Genomic DNA, 16,268 nt, shown 5'->3' with positions numbered 1-16,268 from the left:
TGTTAAATAAATTGTATATTCACTTTAAAAAAAAAATATATATATATATATATATATTTAAAGAGTATCTATCAATTTTCTAAGTGAGATCTAAAATTAACCTTGAATTTATTCCTGTACCATTTGTGGACCTATAAAATTTGTGAATAGAGGTCTTTTAATACTGTATAAGCAGTAAGTACTAGCTTCTAATTGATTGTTTTTACAGTTTCCACAGAATAGATTCTTTAAAAAGCAGATACATCAGACTTGGGTATCTAGTCATTCAGGAATCTAAATTTTAACTATATCACTACAAGCTCTGGAATCCTAGACAAACTCTTCACTCCTACTAGGTCTTAATATCCTTATATGGGTTGTCATAACTTTCCTAAATCTTGAACAAATTATTTAACCCCCCTCTAGACCTTATTAATTCTTATCTATATATCATACTCTTTAATTTAATGCCCTAATTTTATAGAGAATTCCCTCTAAAGTACTTATCATCTCTGAAATTGTATAAATCTATATACTTAATTGTTGTTTGGAAATAGACATTTGTTAAAAAATTGGATCCTGTTATAAAAATAAAGGGTCTGAGAGCAGATTCTGCTTGGCCAACATTTTGAAAATTTTCATTTTCTGTTAATAGTCAAATTTAAAGGAAAATCAGATCTGTAAGATTCGGGAAAGGGAAGGGGAAAGGCCCTAGAAACTGATGGAATAGCAATTGAAATATTTCAGCAAACAGATGCTGCCCTGGATGTGCTCACCAGGTTGTGCCAAGAAATCTGGAGGTCAGCTACCTGAGCAACTTACCAGAAGAGATCCATATTTATTCCCATTCAAAAGGAAAAAAAGTGACCCAATAGAATGTGGAAATTATAGAATGATAATTTCACTAATGTCACAAGAGAAATCCTGCTGAAGATTATCCAAAATGACTGGAACAGTACATTAGCTGAGAACTACCAGAAATACAAACTGGATTTAGAAAAGGCCAGGCCATGGCACTAGAGACATTATCACCAATGTCAGATGGATCTTGACCAAAAGCTACAAATATCAGAGGAATGTCTGTCTGTGTTTCGTTGACTATGCATTTGACTGTGTGAATCACAAGTTGTGGTCAACCTTGAGGAGAATGGGAATCCCAGAACACTTGGTTGTGCTCATGGGAAACCTATAACTTGGACCAGGAAGCAGTTGTCAAAACAGAGCAAGGAAATACTGCATGGTTCAAAATCAGGAAAGGGGTGCAACCGAAGATGTGTCCTGTCTCCATACCTTTTCAGTCTGTATATCCAGAACAGATTGTTTAGGAGGGTGGGCTTTATGAGAAGAAATGTGGTTTCAGGATTGGAGGAAGTCTAATTAATAACCTGCACTATGCAGATGATACGTCCTTGCTTGCTGGAGGACCTGAAGTGCTTACTGCAGAAAGTCAAGGACTGTAGTATTCAGTATGGACTGAAGCTCCACATCAAGAAGACAAAGATTCTTGCCACTTGGATAATTGATGATAGATGGAGACAAGATTGAGGTTGTTAACAGTTTCAGCTTGCATAGTTCCACAATCAGTACTCTTGAAACCAGCAGTCAGGAAATCTTAAGACTAATTGCACTGGAAATATCTGCTGTCAGGGACCTCTACAGAGTACTCAAGAACAGCAGTGTCTATCTAAGAGACTAAGGTGCACCTGATCCAGGCCATAAGTCTTTGCAATTACTTGCTATGCATCAGAAAGCTGGACATTGACTAGGGATGATAAAAGGAGAATTGATGCCTTTGAGTTGTGGTGCTGGAGAAGAGTATTAAATATGCCATGGACCCTTGAGAGGGTGATACCAGGCTGCTCCTTGGATACAAGCATTCTGGAACTCCACCTGACATACTTTAGATATGTTGCAAAGAGGAATAAGTCCTTGGAGAGAGATGTCATGCTTTGGAGGGTGAAGGAACAGCACAGAGAAGACGACTCTGGATCTGATGGATTGACCCAGTGACTAGGGTAATGGAGGTAGATGTGTCAGAGACAATAAGGTTGGCTCAGGATAGAGCAGGGCTCAGAGCTGCTGTACACAGGGTCACTATGAGTTGCAGGCAACTCAATGACACTTAACAACAGCAAGAAGATTCTTAGTTCTCTATTTTAAAAAAAAAAGTTTTGCTGTTTTATTTTAGCAAGCTCCAGGATATTTAATTAATAACTTTAATTAATTTGAGTGCTGTTTATTGAATATTGACTTTGCCACAAATACCAGGCTTACTACTGAGGATAAAAATAAATAATGTGTCTTATTATTTAAGCAGATCTTAAAATTAAAAATAATATGACATGCTTATTGCCGCAGACTTGATGTAGAGGTGGGGAATAATCACAAAGTGTATTTCTTTTTGACCCCTTTGATCCTACTTCCTTTCCTCTTTAATAAGGATCACACGTATCCGCTTTTCTATTACTAATAGAAGCCTCTTCAAGAACTTGATGTTTTGCAACTGTCTTCCTCATTGAATCCTCTTGGGTTGTTTTGTGTTTAAATATTTGAATGTAACATACTTAAGGAATTCATAATTATATAACTTGATGAATTTTCATAAAACGAACACAGCTGTTTAACCACAACAAGCTCAAGAATTTAAAGCTCCTTCTCGCTGTCCTCATCAAGTCTTTAAGAACATTTTATTTTATTTCTTTACTTATGAGACAGTCTGCTTCCATAAAGACTTACCTTTGTGGAAAGTCTACTGAATGGTTCGGTTCGGTTCAGCCCTAAGGGTCACTGTGAGTTAGAATAAACTAAATAGCTGTAGGTTTATTGCTTCTTGTTGTAAGCCATTGATTTGGTTCCAAGTGATAATAACCCTGTGTACAACAGAACAGCACTCTGCCACAGCTTGGTCCTTTGCCAAGGAATCTTTCTGTTTTGCTGACTTTCTGCCGTACCAAGCATGGTGCCTTTCTCTAGAACCTGGCACCTTCTGATAACATGTCCAAAGTACGTGAAACACAGTCTCGCCTTCCCTGCTTGTAAAGGACAATCCTGTCTGTACTTCTTCAAAATAGATTTGTTTGTTCTCTTGATTATTCCTTAAATTTATTTTAGTTGCTAATAATAAATGAAGTAGATTTATTTTTCAAAATACAATAATTGTATTTATTTAAGGGCAAAGTTTTCTTCATTTGGAATATCCTAAAGGAAGTATGACACAACTTACTTGCTGAAAGTGAGGAGGACTTGAAGCACTTGTTGCAGAAGATCAAGAAATGCAGCCTTCAGTATGGCTTGCATCTCAATGTCAAGAAAACAAAGATTCTTACCACTGGACCAATAGGAGAGGAGATTGAAACTGTCAGTAGCATCATCATGCTTAGGTCCCTAATTAATACTCTTGGTACCAGCAGTTATGAAATAAAGAGATGCATTGCACTGGGAAAACCTGCATTTAGAGACCTCTCCAAATTGGGAAGTAATGATGACATTTTGAGGACTAAGGTTTATCTAATTCAGGCTATAGTCTTTCCAGTTTCTTGCTGTACATCTGAGAGCTGGACAGTGAATAAAAATGACAGAAAAAGAATTGATGCCTTTGAGCTGTGGCATTGGAAAAGAGCACTGAACTTCCCATGAACAGCCAAGAGAACAGACAGATATGTCTTGGAGAGGGTGCAGCTGGAGTGATCTTGGGAGGCAAGAATGATGAGGTTTTGCCTCACGTACTTTGGGAATCTTGCTAGGAGGTGCTATTCCTTGGAGAAGGACATGATGTAGGGAAAGGTGGAAGGTCGACGAAGAAGAGGGAGATTCTCAACCAGGTGGATTAACACAGTGATTGCTGTTAGTGGGCCTTTGTGTGTCGGGAAGTGTGAAGATGGCACAGGATAGAACAGGATTCAGACCTGCTGTTCTTAAGGTCACTAATGAGTCATACTTGACGCCTAATCACCACAACAAAGAAAGTATCAATAGAATGTGTACATTCTGATACTCAACTTCTGCTTATACTTGGTCATACGGATTTTAAAAATATTCGTTTATATCCCACAAAAATATTTTTATGCACTGATAGTTTATCATCCATATGTTTCAGGATCAGGAGGTTGATGTCATTTCGAGATCTTGACACTTTGGGGTCTTTACAACTCCACCCTGATAAAAAAAAGTCTGTTTCTTTAGGCATTCATTTTATCTGTATATCCCCTCTTATAACCTTCCTCTTTTGTAGATAAGAACATTCTTCTTCCTTCCCATTTAGCTCCTTCCTGCCTTGTTGTAATGTCTGTAGCTCCTCCACATCCCGGCCTTGTATTTTATTAATTTCATCTCCAGTGACTGCTGTTTCTCCGTTTTAGCATTTAGTCTAATGGCCCATACTCTGTTCTTGGCCACTGAGAACCAGGGTGTGGGATAAGTTTGATTCTATCAGGGCCAGTGAAACAAAATTAGAAGAGACCTGTTTTTTTAACATTTAGGTAAATTGAAGTGACAGCCAGAAAAGGAAAAATTTTATGTGGTTCAAAGCCCCCACGTGGAAAACTTGGAAGAGGTGTAGTGAGCTCTTTCAGGAGCTGATACTAGGGATTGGGTTATTGCCAGAACAGGGGGAGCAACACATTCAAAGCAGCCCAGTTGGCCAAAGTTTTTTTAACAAGATGGCACTGTTTGCAGCTCTTCCAGCAAAGAGGTTTGGGTGTTGTGCTACGTGCACAGCATGCCTTTATTTTCTGAAGAGAGATTTGCGTTTCTAGTTGATGTCAACACATTTCCCCATTCCCATTATCCTCCTGGATCGCTCACAATTTACAAATTCAGGTCAGTTCTCATTTAGCTGATTCAAAGAGCCCTGCTGAAAATTTATTACATATTTCCATGGTTTTCAGTCACCTTCTTGCAACTCATCTTTTTGCAGAATTTCTCATTCATTTATTTATAATCCCTTTCTAATTCTACTTCTTTCTTAAACCAAGTCCCTCTAATTCTACTTCTTTCTTAAACCAAGCTGGCTAAAATCTCATCATTTTCCCAAATGTCTGGGCACTTGTGGGTAAAAAAAAACAAACACCATGTTTATTATTAGCAACCTTACCTGTGTCTTCCAGATTGTGCTAGGAGCTTTAGTGGCTTAGTGGTAAGGAAGTGGGCTGCCAACCCAAAGGTACATGGTTTGGGTTCACTGTCTATTCTGTGAGAAAAATGGGCTGTCTCCTGTGATTCCTGCCTTTGAAAACTCACTGGAGGGTCGGCTGTGCATCAGTTCTGACTCAATGATACACAGTGACAACAGCAGTTGTGCTACAAATCCTGACTCCCTTTCACTCACAGCAGATGAGTTCCAACATCATTTCACAGAGATAATGCATATTATCAGATGAGAACAGTCATGATTTCCTGCCTACAAACCTACAGACATACATCAGCACTCATATTGTATATAATGGAGAAAGTCTTAATCTTTTTTTAATTGAGATTTTAATTAAAGTGTATAGAAAGGATGTTAAATGTATCATCCAGGAAGAGTGCAAATGGTCATTACAAAGACAGAAGAGGAAGAAAAGACTAAAATGGATGTCAGAAGAAACTCTGAAGATTGCACTGGAATGTAGAGAAGCCAAAGCACAAGGAAGAATTCAAGACACTAAGGAGCAGAACAGAAGATTCCAAAAGGCAGCACAGAATGACAAAGCAAAATATTACAGTGAAATGTGCGAGGAGCTAGAGTCAGAAAATCAAAAGGGCAGATCTCGTTCAGCTTTTCTTAAGCTCAAGAAACTGAAGAACAAATTCAAACCTCGAGTTGCTATAATCAACGATGCTTTAGGCAGAATGTTAAATGATCCAGGAGGTATCAAAAGAAGATGGAAGGAATATACTGAGTCATTGTATCGAAAGAAATTGGCAGATACAGAAGAATTTAATGAAATAACACTTGAGCAAGAGGCTGTGGTGATGAAGGAAGAAGTTCAAGCTGCTTTGAAGGAAATAGCAAAAAATAAAGCCCCAGGAGTATATGGTATACCAATTGACATATTTCAGCTAACAGATGCTGCCCTGGACGTGCTCACCAAGTTGTGCCAAGAAATCTGGAGAACAACCACTTGGCCAACTGATGAAGAGATCTATATTTGTTCCCATCCCAAAGAAGGGTGACCCAACCAAGTGCAGAAACTACAGAACAATATCATTGATTTCACATGCAAGCAAGATTCTACTGAAGATTATCCAAAAACGACTGGAACAGTACATCAACAGAGAACTGCCAGAAGTCCAGGCTGGGTTTAGAAGGGGTCATGGTACTAGGCATATTGTAGCTGATGTCAGATGGAACTTAGCTGAAAACAGGGAATACCAGAAAAATGTCTATCTGTGTTTCATTGATTATGCAAAGGCATTTGACTGTGTGGATTATAACAAACTGTGGCTGACTCTGAGAAAAATGGGAATCCCAGAACATTTAATCATGTTAATGCGAAACCTATACTTGGACCAAGAGGCAGTCGTCAGAACAGAGCAGGGCAACACTGCATGGTTCAAAATAGGGAAGGGTGTACGCCAGGGATGTGTCCTATCTCCATACTTTTTCAACCTGTATGCAGAGCAGATTATCCGAGAGGCTGGGCTCTATGAGGAAAAGCGTGGCTTTAGGATTGGTGGAAGATTTATCAACAGTCTGCGTTATGCAGATGACACAACCCTGCTCGCTGAAGCTGAGGAGGACCTCATGCACTTACTGCAGAGGGTCAAGGACTGCAGCCTTCAGTATGGACTGAGGCTCAATGTCAAGAAGACAAAGATTCTCGCCACTGGACCAACTCGCAGCGTCAGGATGGTTGGCGAAGAGATTGAGATTGTTCACAGCTTCGGTTTGCTCGGCTCCATGGTCAACACTCTTGGCACCAGCAGCCAGGAAATAAAAAAACATATTTCGATGGGAAAGTCGGCTGATAGGGACCTCTCTAAAACCTGCACGTCAAACACATTCCCGGAAAAGCAGTCGGCTCCAAAAGCTTGCCACGATTCCTGCACTCCCACTGCCACGCTCCTGCCTTCTGGCAAGGAGAGCCTCCCAAGAGCCAATAATACCTCATCATATATTCATTTTATGCAGCTCTCCCTCATCTGTTTCAATATGATGTACGTTATTTATCTTCTCTTTTCTTAGTTTCCCCCTAGCCCCTATGTCAGTCCTGTTTTATAACAGTGGCATTCTGCAGTATTTGTCTTTTTGTGACCGAGATATTTCACTCAGCATAATGTCCGCCATGGTCACCCATTTTGTAAAATATTTCATTAGTTGTTTGTTTTTCAGTGCTGCATAATATTCCTGCTTCTCTGTCCATTCATTTGTTGATGGACACTTGGGTTGTTTCCAGCTCTTTGCTATTGTGAACTTGTGAACAAAACAACATGAAATAAACATGTGTGTGCGTATACCTGCTCTTGTTTCTTTAGGGTATATTCCCAGTAGTGGAACTGATGTGTCAAATGGTATTTCTATTTCCTACTTTTTGAGAAAGTGTCATACTTCCTTCCATAGTGGTTGAACCATTTTACACTCTCACTGACAGTGAATAAGGGTTCCAGTTTCTCCACAACCTCGCCAGCATTTGTTGTTTGCTGTTCTGTTGAATTTTGCTAGTCTTACCTGGGGTGAGATGATATCTCTTAGTTGTTTTGATTTGCATCTCTCTTAGAGCTAGGGACTTTGAACATTTCTTGATGTGTTTGTTCGCCATGTGAATCTTTTCTTTGTTGAAGTGTCTGTTCATATCCTGTGCCCATTTTTCAGTTGGGTTATTTACCTTTATCTTGTGGTACTTGAATATTCTATAAATTCTAGATATAAGTCCCTTATCAGGCATGTCATTACCAAATATTTTTTCCCCAGTCTGTGGCTTACCTTTTTACCCTGTTGGAGAAGTTTTTGGATGTGCATAGGGCTTTGATTCTTAGAAGGTCCCATTCATTTATTTTATCCTCTTCTGGTTGTAGGTTTTTCAGGATGTTTGGAAGACTGTTTATGTTGTGGATTAGGGCTTCTAGAGTTCTTCTAAGCTTTTCTCTAATGAAGTTTATAGTCCTTGGTTTTTGTCCTAGGTCTTTGATCCACTTTGAGTTGGTTTTTGTGTATGGTGTGATTTGTGCATCTTGTTTGAGTTTTCTGCAGATGGTTTTCCAATTTTGCCAACACCGTTTGTTTAAAAGGCTCTCATTTTCCCACTTAACTGATTTCATCTTCTTGTCAAAAATCAGTTGACCATAGGTAGATGGGCTGATTTCAGGGTTCTCAATTAAATTCCATTGATCTGTGTGTCTGTAATTGTAGAAAGCCTTAATCTTAAGGGGTAGAAAATGGGCATTGAGAAGCAAAATGGAAAAAATAGAGCTGTATTGTTACGAGCTTTATCAAATGGAAAAGTGTTACCTTAGTTGAAATTCAAGTTTTCAATTCTCTGTAACAGCCAAAAAAAAAAAATCATACCTGATGACCATGAGTAATGATTTACTATGCTATACATATAATTTCTTTTTACCATTCTAAATTTGCCCCTTTCTACATTGCCAGTCCTCCTTTGATCTCAGCTCACTCATACTAATATTTGATTATTTTTAAACTTGTACCATCTTAAAAAACTTTGTTTAGCCTTCTTCTCGAGCTAGTGTATTTATCCTGCGTGTACTGATAAGGTATAAAAGAGTTGTCTACAACTTTGCTGTTTGATAAACCTAAATTGTAGTCCTTACATAGGGTCGCTGTAAGTTGCAGGTGACATGATGGCACAGAACTACAGCAACAACACTCTGCCATGTACTTATGAGACATTTAGCTTCTTCAATGCTCAGTTTCCTTATCCATATAAAACTCAGGATAATATTTATACCCAGCTATAAAGTTCACTTATATGAGCTTTAACAATCCAGGAAGTATGAAAATAAAATGGAAAGAATTCACAGAATCCTTGTACTAAAAAGAATTTGCTGTCACGGAACCATTTTAGGAAGTAGCATATGATCAAGAACCAAAAATAAAGGAAGAAGTTCAAGCTGCACTGAAGGTATTGGCAAAAAAGTAAGGTCCTGGAAATTAATGCCAGGAATTGATGAATTCTAGTTGACATTTTTCAGCAAGCAGAAGCAGCCCTGGATGCGCTCAGCTAGTTGTGCCAAGAAATCTGGAGAACTACCTGACCATCCAACTAGAGGAGCTCTACATATATTCCCAATCTGTTGGAAAGGCAATCCAACAGAATCAAGAAATTATTTCACAATACCATTAGTATCACACATGAGCAAAATATTTCTCTAAAGAGAACAGATTGTCCAAAAGAGGCTAGAACAACACATCAACAGTGAACTGCTGAAAGTACTAATTGAACAAAGAAGAGGCATAGCACTACGGGTGTGATTGATGATGTCAGATGGATCTTGGCTGAAAGCAAAGATTACTAGAAGGATGTCTACTTGTGTTTTATTAACTATACAAAGGCATTTGACTGTGTGGATCATAAAAATTATGGCTAACACTGAAAAGAATAGGAATCCCAGAGCACTTGATTGTGCTCTGCAAAATTGATACCTTGATCAAGAAGCTATTGTCTGAATTGAGCAAGTAAACACTACATAAAATCAAGAAAAATGTGTGTCAGGAATGCATCCTTTTTTCATATCTCTTCAATCAGTATGCTGAATAATTAATTTGAGAAGCTGGGCTTTATTAAGAGGGGAGTCTGACATCTGGATTGGAGGAAGACTCATCAGCAGCTTGTGCTGTGTAGAGGATACAACCTTGCTTCCTGGAAGTGAGGAGGACTTGAAACACTTGCTGCAGAAGATCAAGGACTGTAGCCTCCAATATGCATTGCATTTCAACATCAAGAAAACAATAATCTTCACCACCAGCACCATAATCAATGGAGAGAAATTGACATTGTTAATGACTTCGTCTTGCTTAGACCCATAATCAACATCATTAACACTGTTGTTGTTGTTGTTATTGTTGTTAGGTGCCCTCAAGTCAAGTACAACTCATAGCGACTCTTTGAACAAAAGATCTGAACCCTGTTCTATCTTGCGCCATCCTCACACTTCCTGACACACAAGAGGCCATTGCAGCACAGTGTTAATCCACCTAGTTGAGGGTATTCCTCTCCTTCACCGACTCCTTCCCCCACCCTTGTCCTCCAAGGAATATTAGCACTAGCAATCAGGAAATCAAAAGTCAAGTTGCATTGGGAAAATCTGCTGTCTGAGTCCTCTGTAGAACAATGATGTTAATTTAAAAACTCCTGATCCAGGGTACTTTAGTACTTAAGGTACTCCTGATCCAAGTCATGATCTTTTCAGTTGCTTCTTGTGCATCTCAGAATTGGACAGTGAATAAAAATGACAAAAGAATTGATGCCTTTGAATTGTGGTGTTGGAGGAGAGTACTATATATCCCATGGACTGCCAAAAGAACAGACAGACCTGTTGCAGAGGAAGTATAGCCCAGGTGGCCCTTAGTGGAGAGGGTGGTGCCACGTCGTCTCACATACTTTGGACATGTCACAAAAATATGTTGGAAAAAGACATTCTGGTAAAAGTGGAGAGAAGAAAAGTCAGAGAGGAAGCTTCTCAAGAAGATGGATTGACACAGTAACTCTCATTCGTGCACTCAAGCATTTGAGAATGAATGGTGAGCATGGTGCGGGGTGGGGTGGCATTCAGCTCTTTGACTCATAGGTTCACTAGGACCTGTTGTTGAGTGGACAACGCCTAACAAAGAACAAAGCAAAACTCCAAGAGTTCAGCTTCTTGATTAATAGCAGAGCGCCTCGCTTTAGGTTGGAAAAATGATAAAACAGAAAATTTGAGGATTAAAAAAAATTCTTATCACAAGAGAATTCACAACTTGGCAGATGAACTCAAGATACCATTTGGTTAACTATATTTAATTTGAAAGGTATACTGTTCTTTTATTTTATAGACATACGAAGAAGAGCGAAGACACCGCTCTGAGCTTCAAAATAGATGTCAACGTTTGGCCTTAGAATTAGCAGACACAAAGCAATTAATTCAACAAGGTGACTACCGTCAGGAAAACTATGATAAAGTCCAGAGGTGAGTAATTAAAACACCTCTTGTCGTTCTCATCGCAGTCATATAACAAGGTCACATTGCTAACTCCACTCTATGCACTCATTAGTCTTCCGAAAAGCGTCTTGTTTAGTGATTTATTTGTTAAGTTTTAGATAATATATCTTTTCATATTTGTTGGTTTTTAGTTTAGCTAAAGGTTGCTACTGTCTTTTCTTTAAAGATAGAATCCCTGTAAGTTCCCAAATGTCTAAATATTTTAAAATTTATTTTAGTGATTATTTGTTTTGAAATCAGCTTCTTTTTCCTTAGGTGCTTTTGTTTTTTGTTCTTTGATGTGTTTTTTTTCAGTCAGTCTTTTCTAACAGAAGATCATTTTGGAACATAACCCTTTCAGAGAATACATATTTTCTCCAGTCTGTTACCACTAATACTAAAAATATCCCATAGCTGTTGAGACAGTTAAAACCCACAGTGACCCTGCAGACCCTATTGAGTAGAACTATACCACAGAGGCTTCTCTTCACCTAAACTGTAGCTCTGGTGGTATTATCCATAGGGATTTGAGCTGCCAACTCAAAGATGCACCTTTCTGGCTGCTCAGATCGGCTGGCAGCTCCACTAGGAGAAAGACCAGAAATCTCTGTCAAATTCATTTTTGGGTTCCATTGAGTTGGAACAGATCCATAGCTGACCAGTAGTGGGTTTCAGAGGCAGTAAATTGCTTAGGAGGAGATTGCCCATCATGCTTCTCCTGTGGAGCAACTGGTGCATTAGAACTGCATGCCTTTGGGATTACAGTACAGCATCTTACCACTAGGCCACCAGATCTGTTTGTCTTACAAACTCCAGACACCTACTGAAGGATCAGCTGTGAATTGGTTCTGACCTGACAGCCATGAGTTGGCTTCTGCTACTGTCAACAAGTAGCAGTAGTATATTTGAATTCTTGTAAACTTTTTGCATTAAAGATAAAGATTCATTTAACACTCATATATTTATTCCTTTTAGAATATTTGTGTTCCATTAAATTAATATCTCTTGAATTTGGTAACTATACCTTGATTATATGTACAATCTTTATTATTAATTAATCTTTATTAACATTGGGAAAATTCCCACTCAAATAGTTCAGGAAAGAAACCCTTTTTCTGTTACAGTTAAGGAGTCTAGATATACTAAATATGAAATAATATATCTGATTTTTATTTTTATAGTGAACGTGATGTCCTTGAACAGGAACTAACTGAGTTTAGAAGAAAGCATGAAATACTTGAAGCTTCTCATAAAAACCAAGTAAAAGAAAGAAGTGAATTATCAAAAGAGGTAAGCTTATGGAGAAAATATTTTATTTTCTCTACCATGTTTTATCTTACCATATTTAGTGGAAAATAGCCCAAGGCAGAATTGTAAAAGGGAGTTTTCCTTTTTTTTTTTTCCTCAGGTTAGCTGGTGGATTCGAACCACTGACTTCTGAACGGAGCCAAGCACATGAGCTCTCTGCCCTGAGGTCTCTCTGCAGCCCCAGCCCTGAGGACTGAAGGCCTGGCCGGTCCACTTTTTTTTTTTTATAATTTTTATTTATTTATTTATTTTTCTTTTTATGTGTGTACCGTCAAATTGGATCTGACTGGTACAGGAGGCGATTGTTCCTCCTTCTTCAGCAGAGCATCTGGTGGACTTGAACTGTGCACCTCTGGGTGCAGTGGCAGTGAGGTTTCCTGCCACTAGGCCACCAGAGCCCGCCGAGTTTTCCTTTTTTATGTGATTAGCAAAAAAGGACTTGGGTAGCTCATTCTGGGTCTAAAGTTGAAATTTGCCCATTTTAAAAAGGAGAATTTTTGTATGTTGAGTAAAAGCACAAATGAAAGAAAATAGGACAATTTAACCATGAAAACTAAGAAGAGAGGCTTTTGAACTATCTTCTCTATGTATGTAGGTAACCACTCTACAGCAGACTGTGACTTTATTGCAAAAAGATAAAGAATATCTAAATCGTCAAAACATGGAACTTAGTGTTCGTTGTGCCCATGAAGAAGATCGTCTGGAAAGACTACAGATTCAACTTGAAGAAACCAAAAAGTCTAGAGAAGAGATGTATGAAAAATATGTAACATCCAGGCAAGATTTTAATTCTTTCCATGTAAATAGATACAAGTTGGTATCATCTTTGAGAGAATTTGTTTTCTTTGGGGGGGAAAAATAGTGACTTTTTTTTTAATCTGTAGGATGGCTTTAAGGTAATATACTTCATTTTGTGTCTTTACAAGAAGTTAATTTAGTTGATGTGGTAACCTAGTGACAAAAAGCTGTGCTGCAGTCCCAGAAGCATGTGGTTTGAGTCCACTAGCTGCTCTACTGGAGAAGGATGGGCAGTAATGTCTCGTGCAATTAACTGCCTCTGAAAACCTGGTTGAGGTTCAGCTATGGGTCATTTGTGACTCTACAGTACACACAACAATAATGCTTAATATACAGGCCCAGAAATCACACTGCCTGCATGTGAATCTTATCTTTATTCTTGTAGTAAATATATAAATTGGCTAAGATGTTAGCTTCCACATCTCAGTTTTTCTTTCTATGAAAGACACAGCTCTAATAACCACAATATTAGGTTCATATGAGATTTTAATATAGATTTAAAACTTTAGCACACTTCCAGGCACATAATAGATGCTTAAAAAGGTTATGTGATTATGTTATTGTTTTATTATTACATATACTTTTTTTTAACTAGAGTTCTTCATATATCACAGCCTTTATAATCCTTGAATTATTTTCATCAACATGTTCAAAACTAAAACATAATTTAGCTTTAATTCTTTGCAGACTTATAACTTCTCCTTCAGCCTTTAGTACTTTTTTTGTTTGTTTGTGCTCTTTTTGACAATACTCTGTATAATCCTTTGAATTTTCCAAGATATTGCATTAGTCTCGTAAAGTTGATTAGAGTCATGTTGTTCTATATTTTTGTTGACTTTCTTATCTTTCCGTAAGTACTGTCCCAAATTAGTTTTTTTAAAAATGAGAGCCATTTCATGTGCTTTAACTTTCAAGTCTTTGGAAATATATGTTAGAAAACATTATTAAATATATTTTTACGTGAACAATTGTTCACTATAAATTACTAAAATTTATAGAGCAATTAATTGAAAAAGAGCACTAAACATCCCACGTACAGCCAAAAGAATATTAGATATGTCTTGGAGAGGGTGCAGCCAAACTGTTCTTTGTAGGCAAGAATGATGAGGCTTCACATCACATATGTTGGGCATGTTGCTAGGCCAGGCTTTTCCTTGGAGAACGACCTGATGCTGGGAAGGGTGGAGGGTTGGCAGAGGAGATGAAGACCCTCAACCAGGTGGACTGACACAGTGACTGTGTGGGTTCTTATTTTGTCAGGAAGTGTAAAGATGGCATAGGATAGAACAGGGTTCAAATCTTTTGTTCATAAGATCACTATGAATCATACTCGATGGAACCTAACAACAGCAGTTAATCACCTAGGGAGCAATATGTTTAACAAATTGACATCTTAGATGGGAATAATTTGAAAGACTATTTTAGGAATAATAAAACTTGATATGTCATAAGTTTTTCAAGTAGTGTGGCATATATCAAAACCATATTTGACATAAAATTACAAAAATCTTAATGGCTGGCAAAAGCCTAGTTGTTTTACATGGAAAAATTATTGGATATTTACTTTGACTTTTTTCAGAGACCATTATAAAACAGAATATGAAAATAAACTTCGGGATGAATTGGAACAAATCAGATTAAAAACAAATCAAGAGATTGATCAACTTCGAAGTGCCTCCAGGGAAATGTATGAACGGGAAAATAGGTAAAAAAAAATCACGTATTTGTGTGCTATTTTATTTCCTTTTTTTGAGGTTATATGAATTTTCTTGGAATTAGACTATTTCTATTAAATAATGTCCTTTGAATACAGTAAAGAAAATGTGACAGAAATCTAAACCCAAGTATAATTGAGAGTATTAATGTTTTGAAATGTTTGATTGATTGTTATTGTTAGGTGCTGTCTAATCAAGTACGTTAGCGACCTGTGGAACCCATTGCTACATTCACCCTGTCAGTCCATCTCATTGGAGGTCTTCCTGTCTTTTGCTGACCTGCCACCCTTCCAAATCTCATATTCCTTTTCCAAATGACTCTCCTAGTGACATGTCCAAAGTATGAGAGACAAAACTTTGTCATTCTTGCTTCCAGGGAGCACTGTGTCAGCATCTCTTCCAAGATATACCTGTTTGTTCTTTCAGAAGTCCATGAGATATTTAATACTCTTCTCCAACACCACAGCTCAAAGGCATCAATTCTTCTTCTGTCATCCTTAATTATTATCCAGCTCTCAGATGCATAGCAAGTGATTGAGTCAGGTGCACTTTGATTGTTGTTGTTGATTGCCATCGAGACGAGCACTACTCTTAGAGACCCTACTAACAAAAGACCTGAAGCCTTTCCATAACTGTCGTTTCTCAAAGTTCATGAGTTTCCAGAGGCATGTTGTTTAGGAAGTGGATGATACTACACCTGCTTCCGAGCACCTTGATAAGGTAGAACAAAATACATCAGATTTTAGCGTCTTAACTATTCTCACTGTCTCTTTATTACCCTAATAACTTGTCCTTTGTCTTTAACTCAGTTGGAATAAAGAGTTAAAGATGTTTACTTCTAAAAGTAACCGCTTGTCACTAAATTATGCAGCACACTTTTGCTCTAACAAATAGGATGTCACAATGGATCAGAATCTTCTCTATGATAGCTGACTTTTCAGAGATTGAGGTATTTCCTAAAACATGATTTGTCCTAGCAAAGTTTTAGAACTGAAAGGGTAATATGAAATAGTACATATCTTCCCTTAGCTGCTGGCCCTAAAAATTGTCAGATGAATCTGGAGAAAGATTCCATTTATTCCGTTACTTTTAGATCAGTATGTATCAGGTTAATGATTGGCAGTAAATACAAGTAAATGCTACTCATGTGTGACTTTTGAAAGTTTATATTTTAAGTGGAGAAATACTTTTTAAAGATTGTCTATTTTGTGTTTTGTGAGTGACAATACTAAGCCAAATTTAAATGATCTGTACTTACCATAGTAACATGTCCTTTCTACTTGGTGAATTACTGTTGTTGAGAACTGTTGCGGCAGAACCAACCCATATCTGACCCTGCAGTGGGTTTTCACA

General features: G+C 37.8%; 1 protein-coding gene across 1 annotated transcript in view; it reads left to right on the top strand.

Annotated features, from left to right (window-relative positions):
• PIBF1 (progesterone immunomodulatory binding factor 1) overlaps positions 1 to 16,268 on the top strand; it is a 311,116-nt gene that overhangs the window by 32,093 nt on the left and 262,755 nt on the right. The window contains exons 5-8 of the mRNA XM_006882728.1: positions 10,949 to 11,082; positions 12,276 to 12,384; positions 12,998 to 13,179; positions 14,780 to 14,905. Of these exons, the coding sequence (XP_006882790.1) occupies positions 10,949 to 11,082; positions 12,276 to 12,384; positions 12,998 to 13,179; positions 14,780 to 14,905 (551 nt within the window). The remainder of the gene's footprint in view (positions 1 to 10,948; positions 11,083 to 12,275; positions 12,385 to 12,997; positions 13,180 to 14,779; positions 14,906 to 16,268) is intronic.

This window comes from Elephantulus edwardii, unplaced genomic scaffold, assembly GCF_000299155.1.
Source record: "Elephantulus edwardii isolate Elephantulus edwardi_28Jun2011 unplaced genomic scaffold, EleEdw1.0 scaffold00023, whole genome shotgun sequence".
Taxonomy (NCBI): Eukaryota; Metazoa; Chordata; class Mammalia; order Macroscelidea; family Macroscelididae; genus Elephantulus; species Elephantulus edwardii.
Note: the sequence above shows the minus strand (reverse complement) of the source record. Positions and strands in the feature narration are given on the sequence as shown.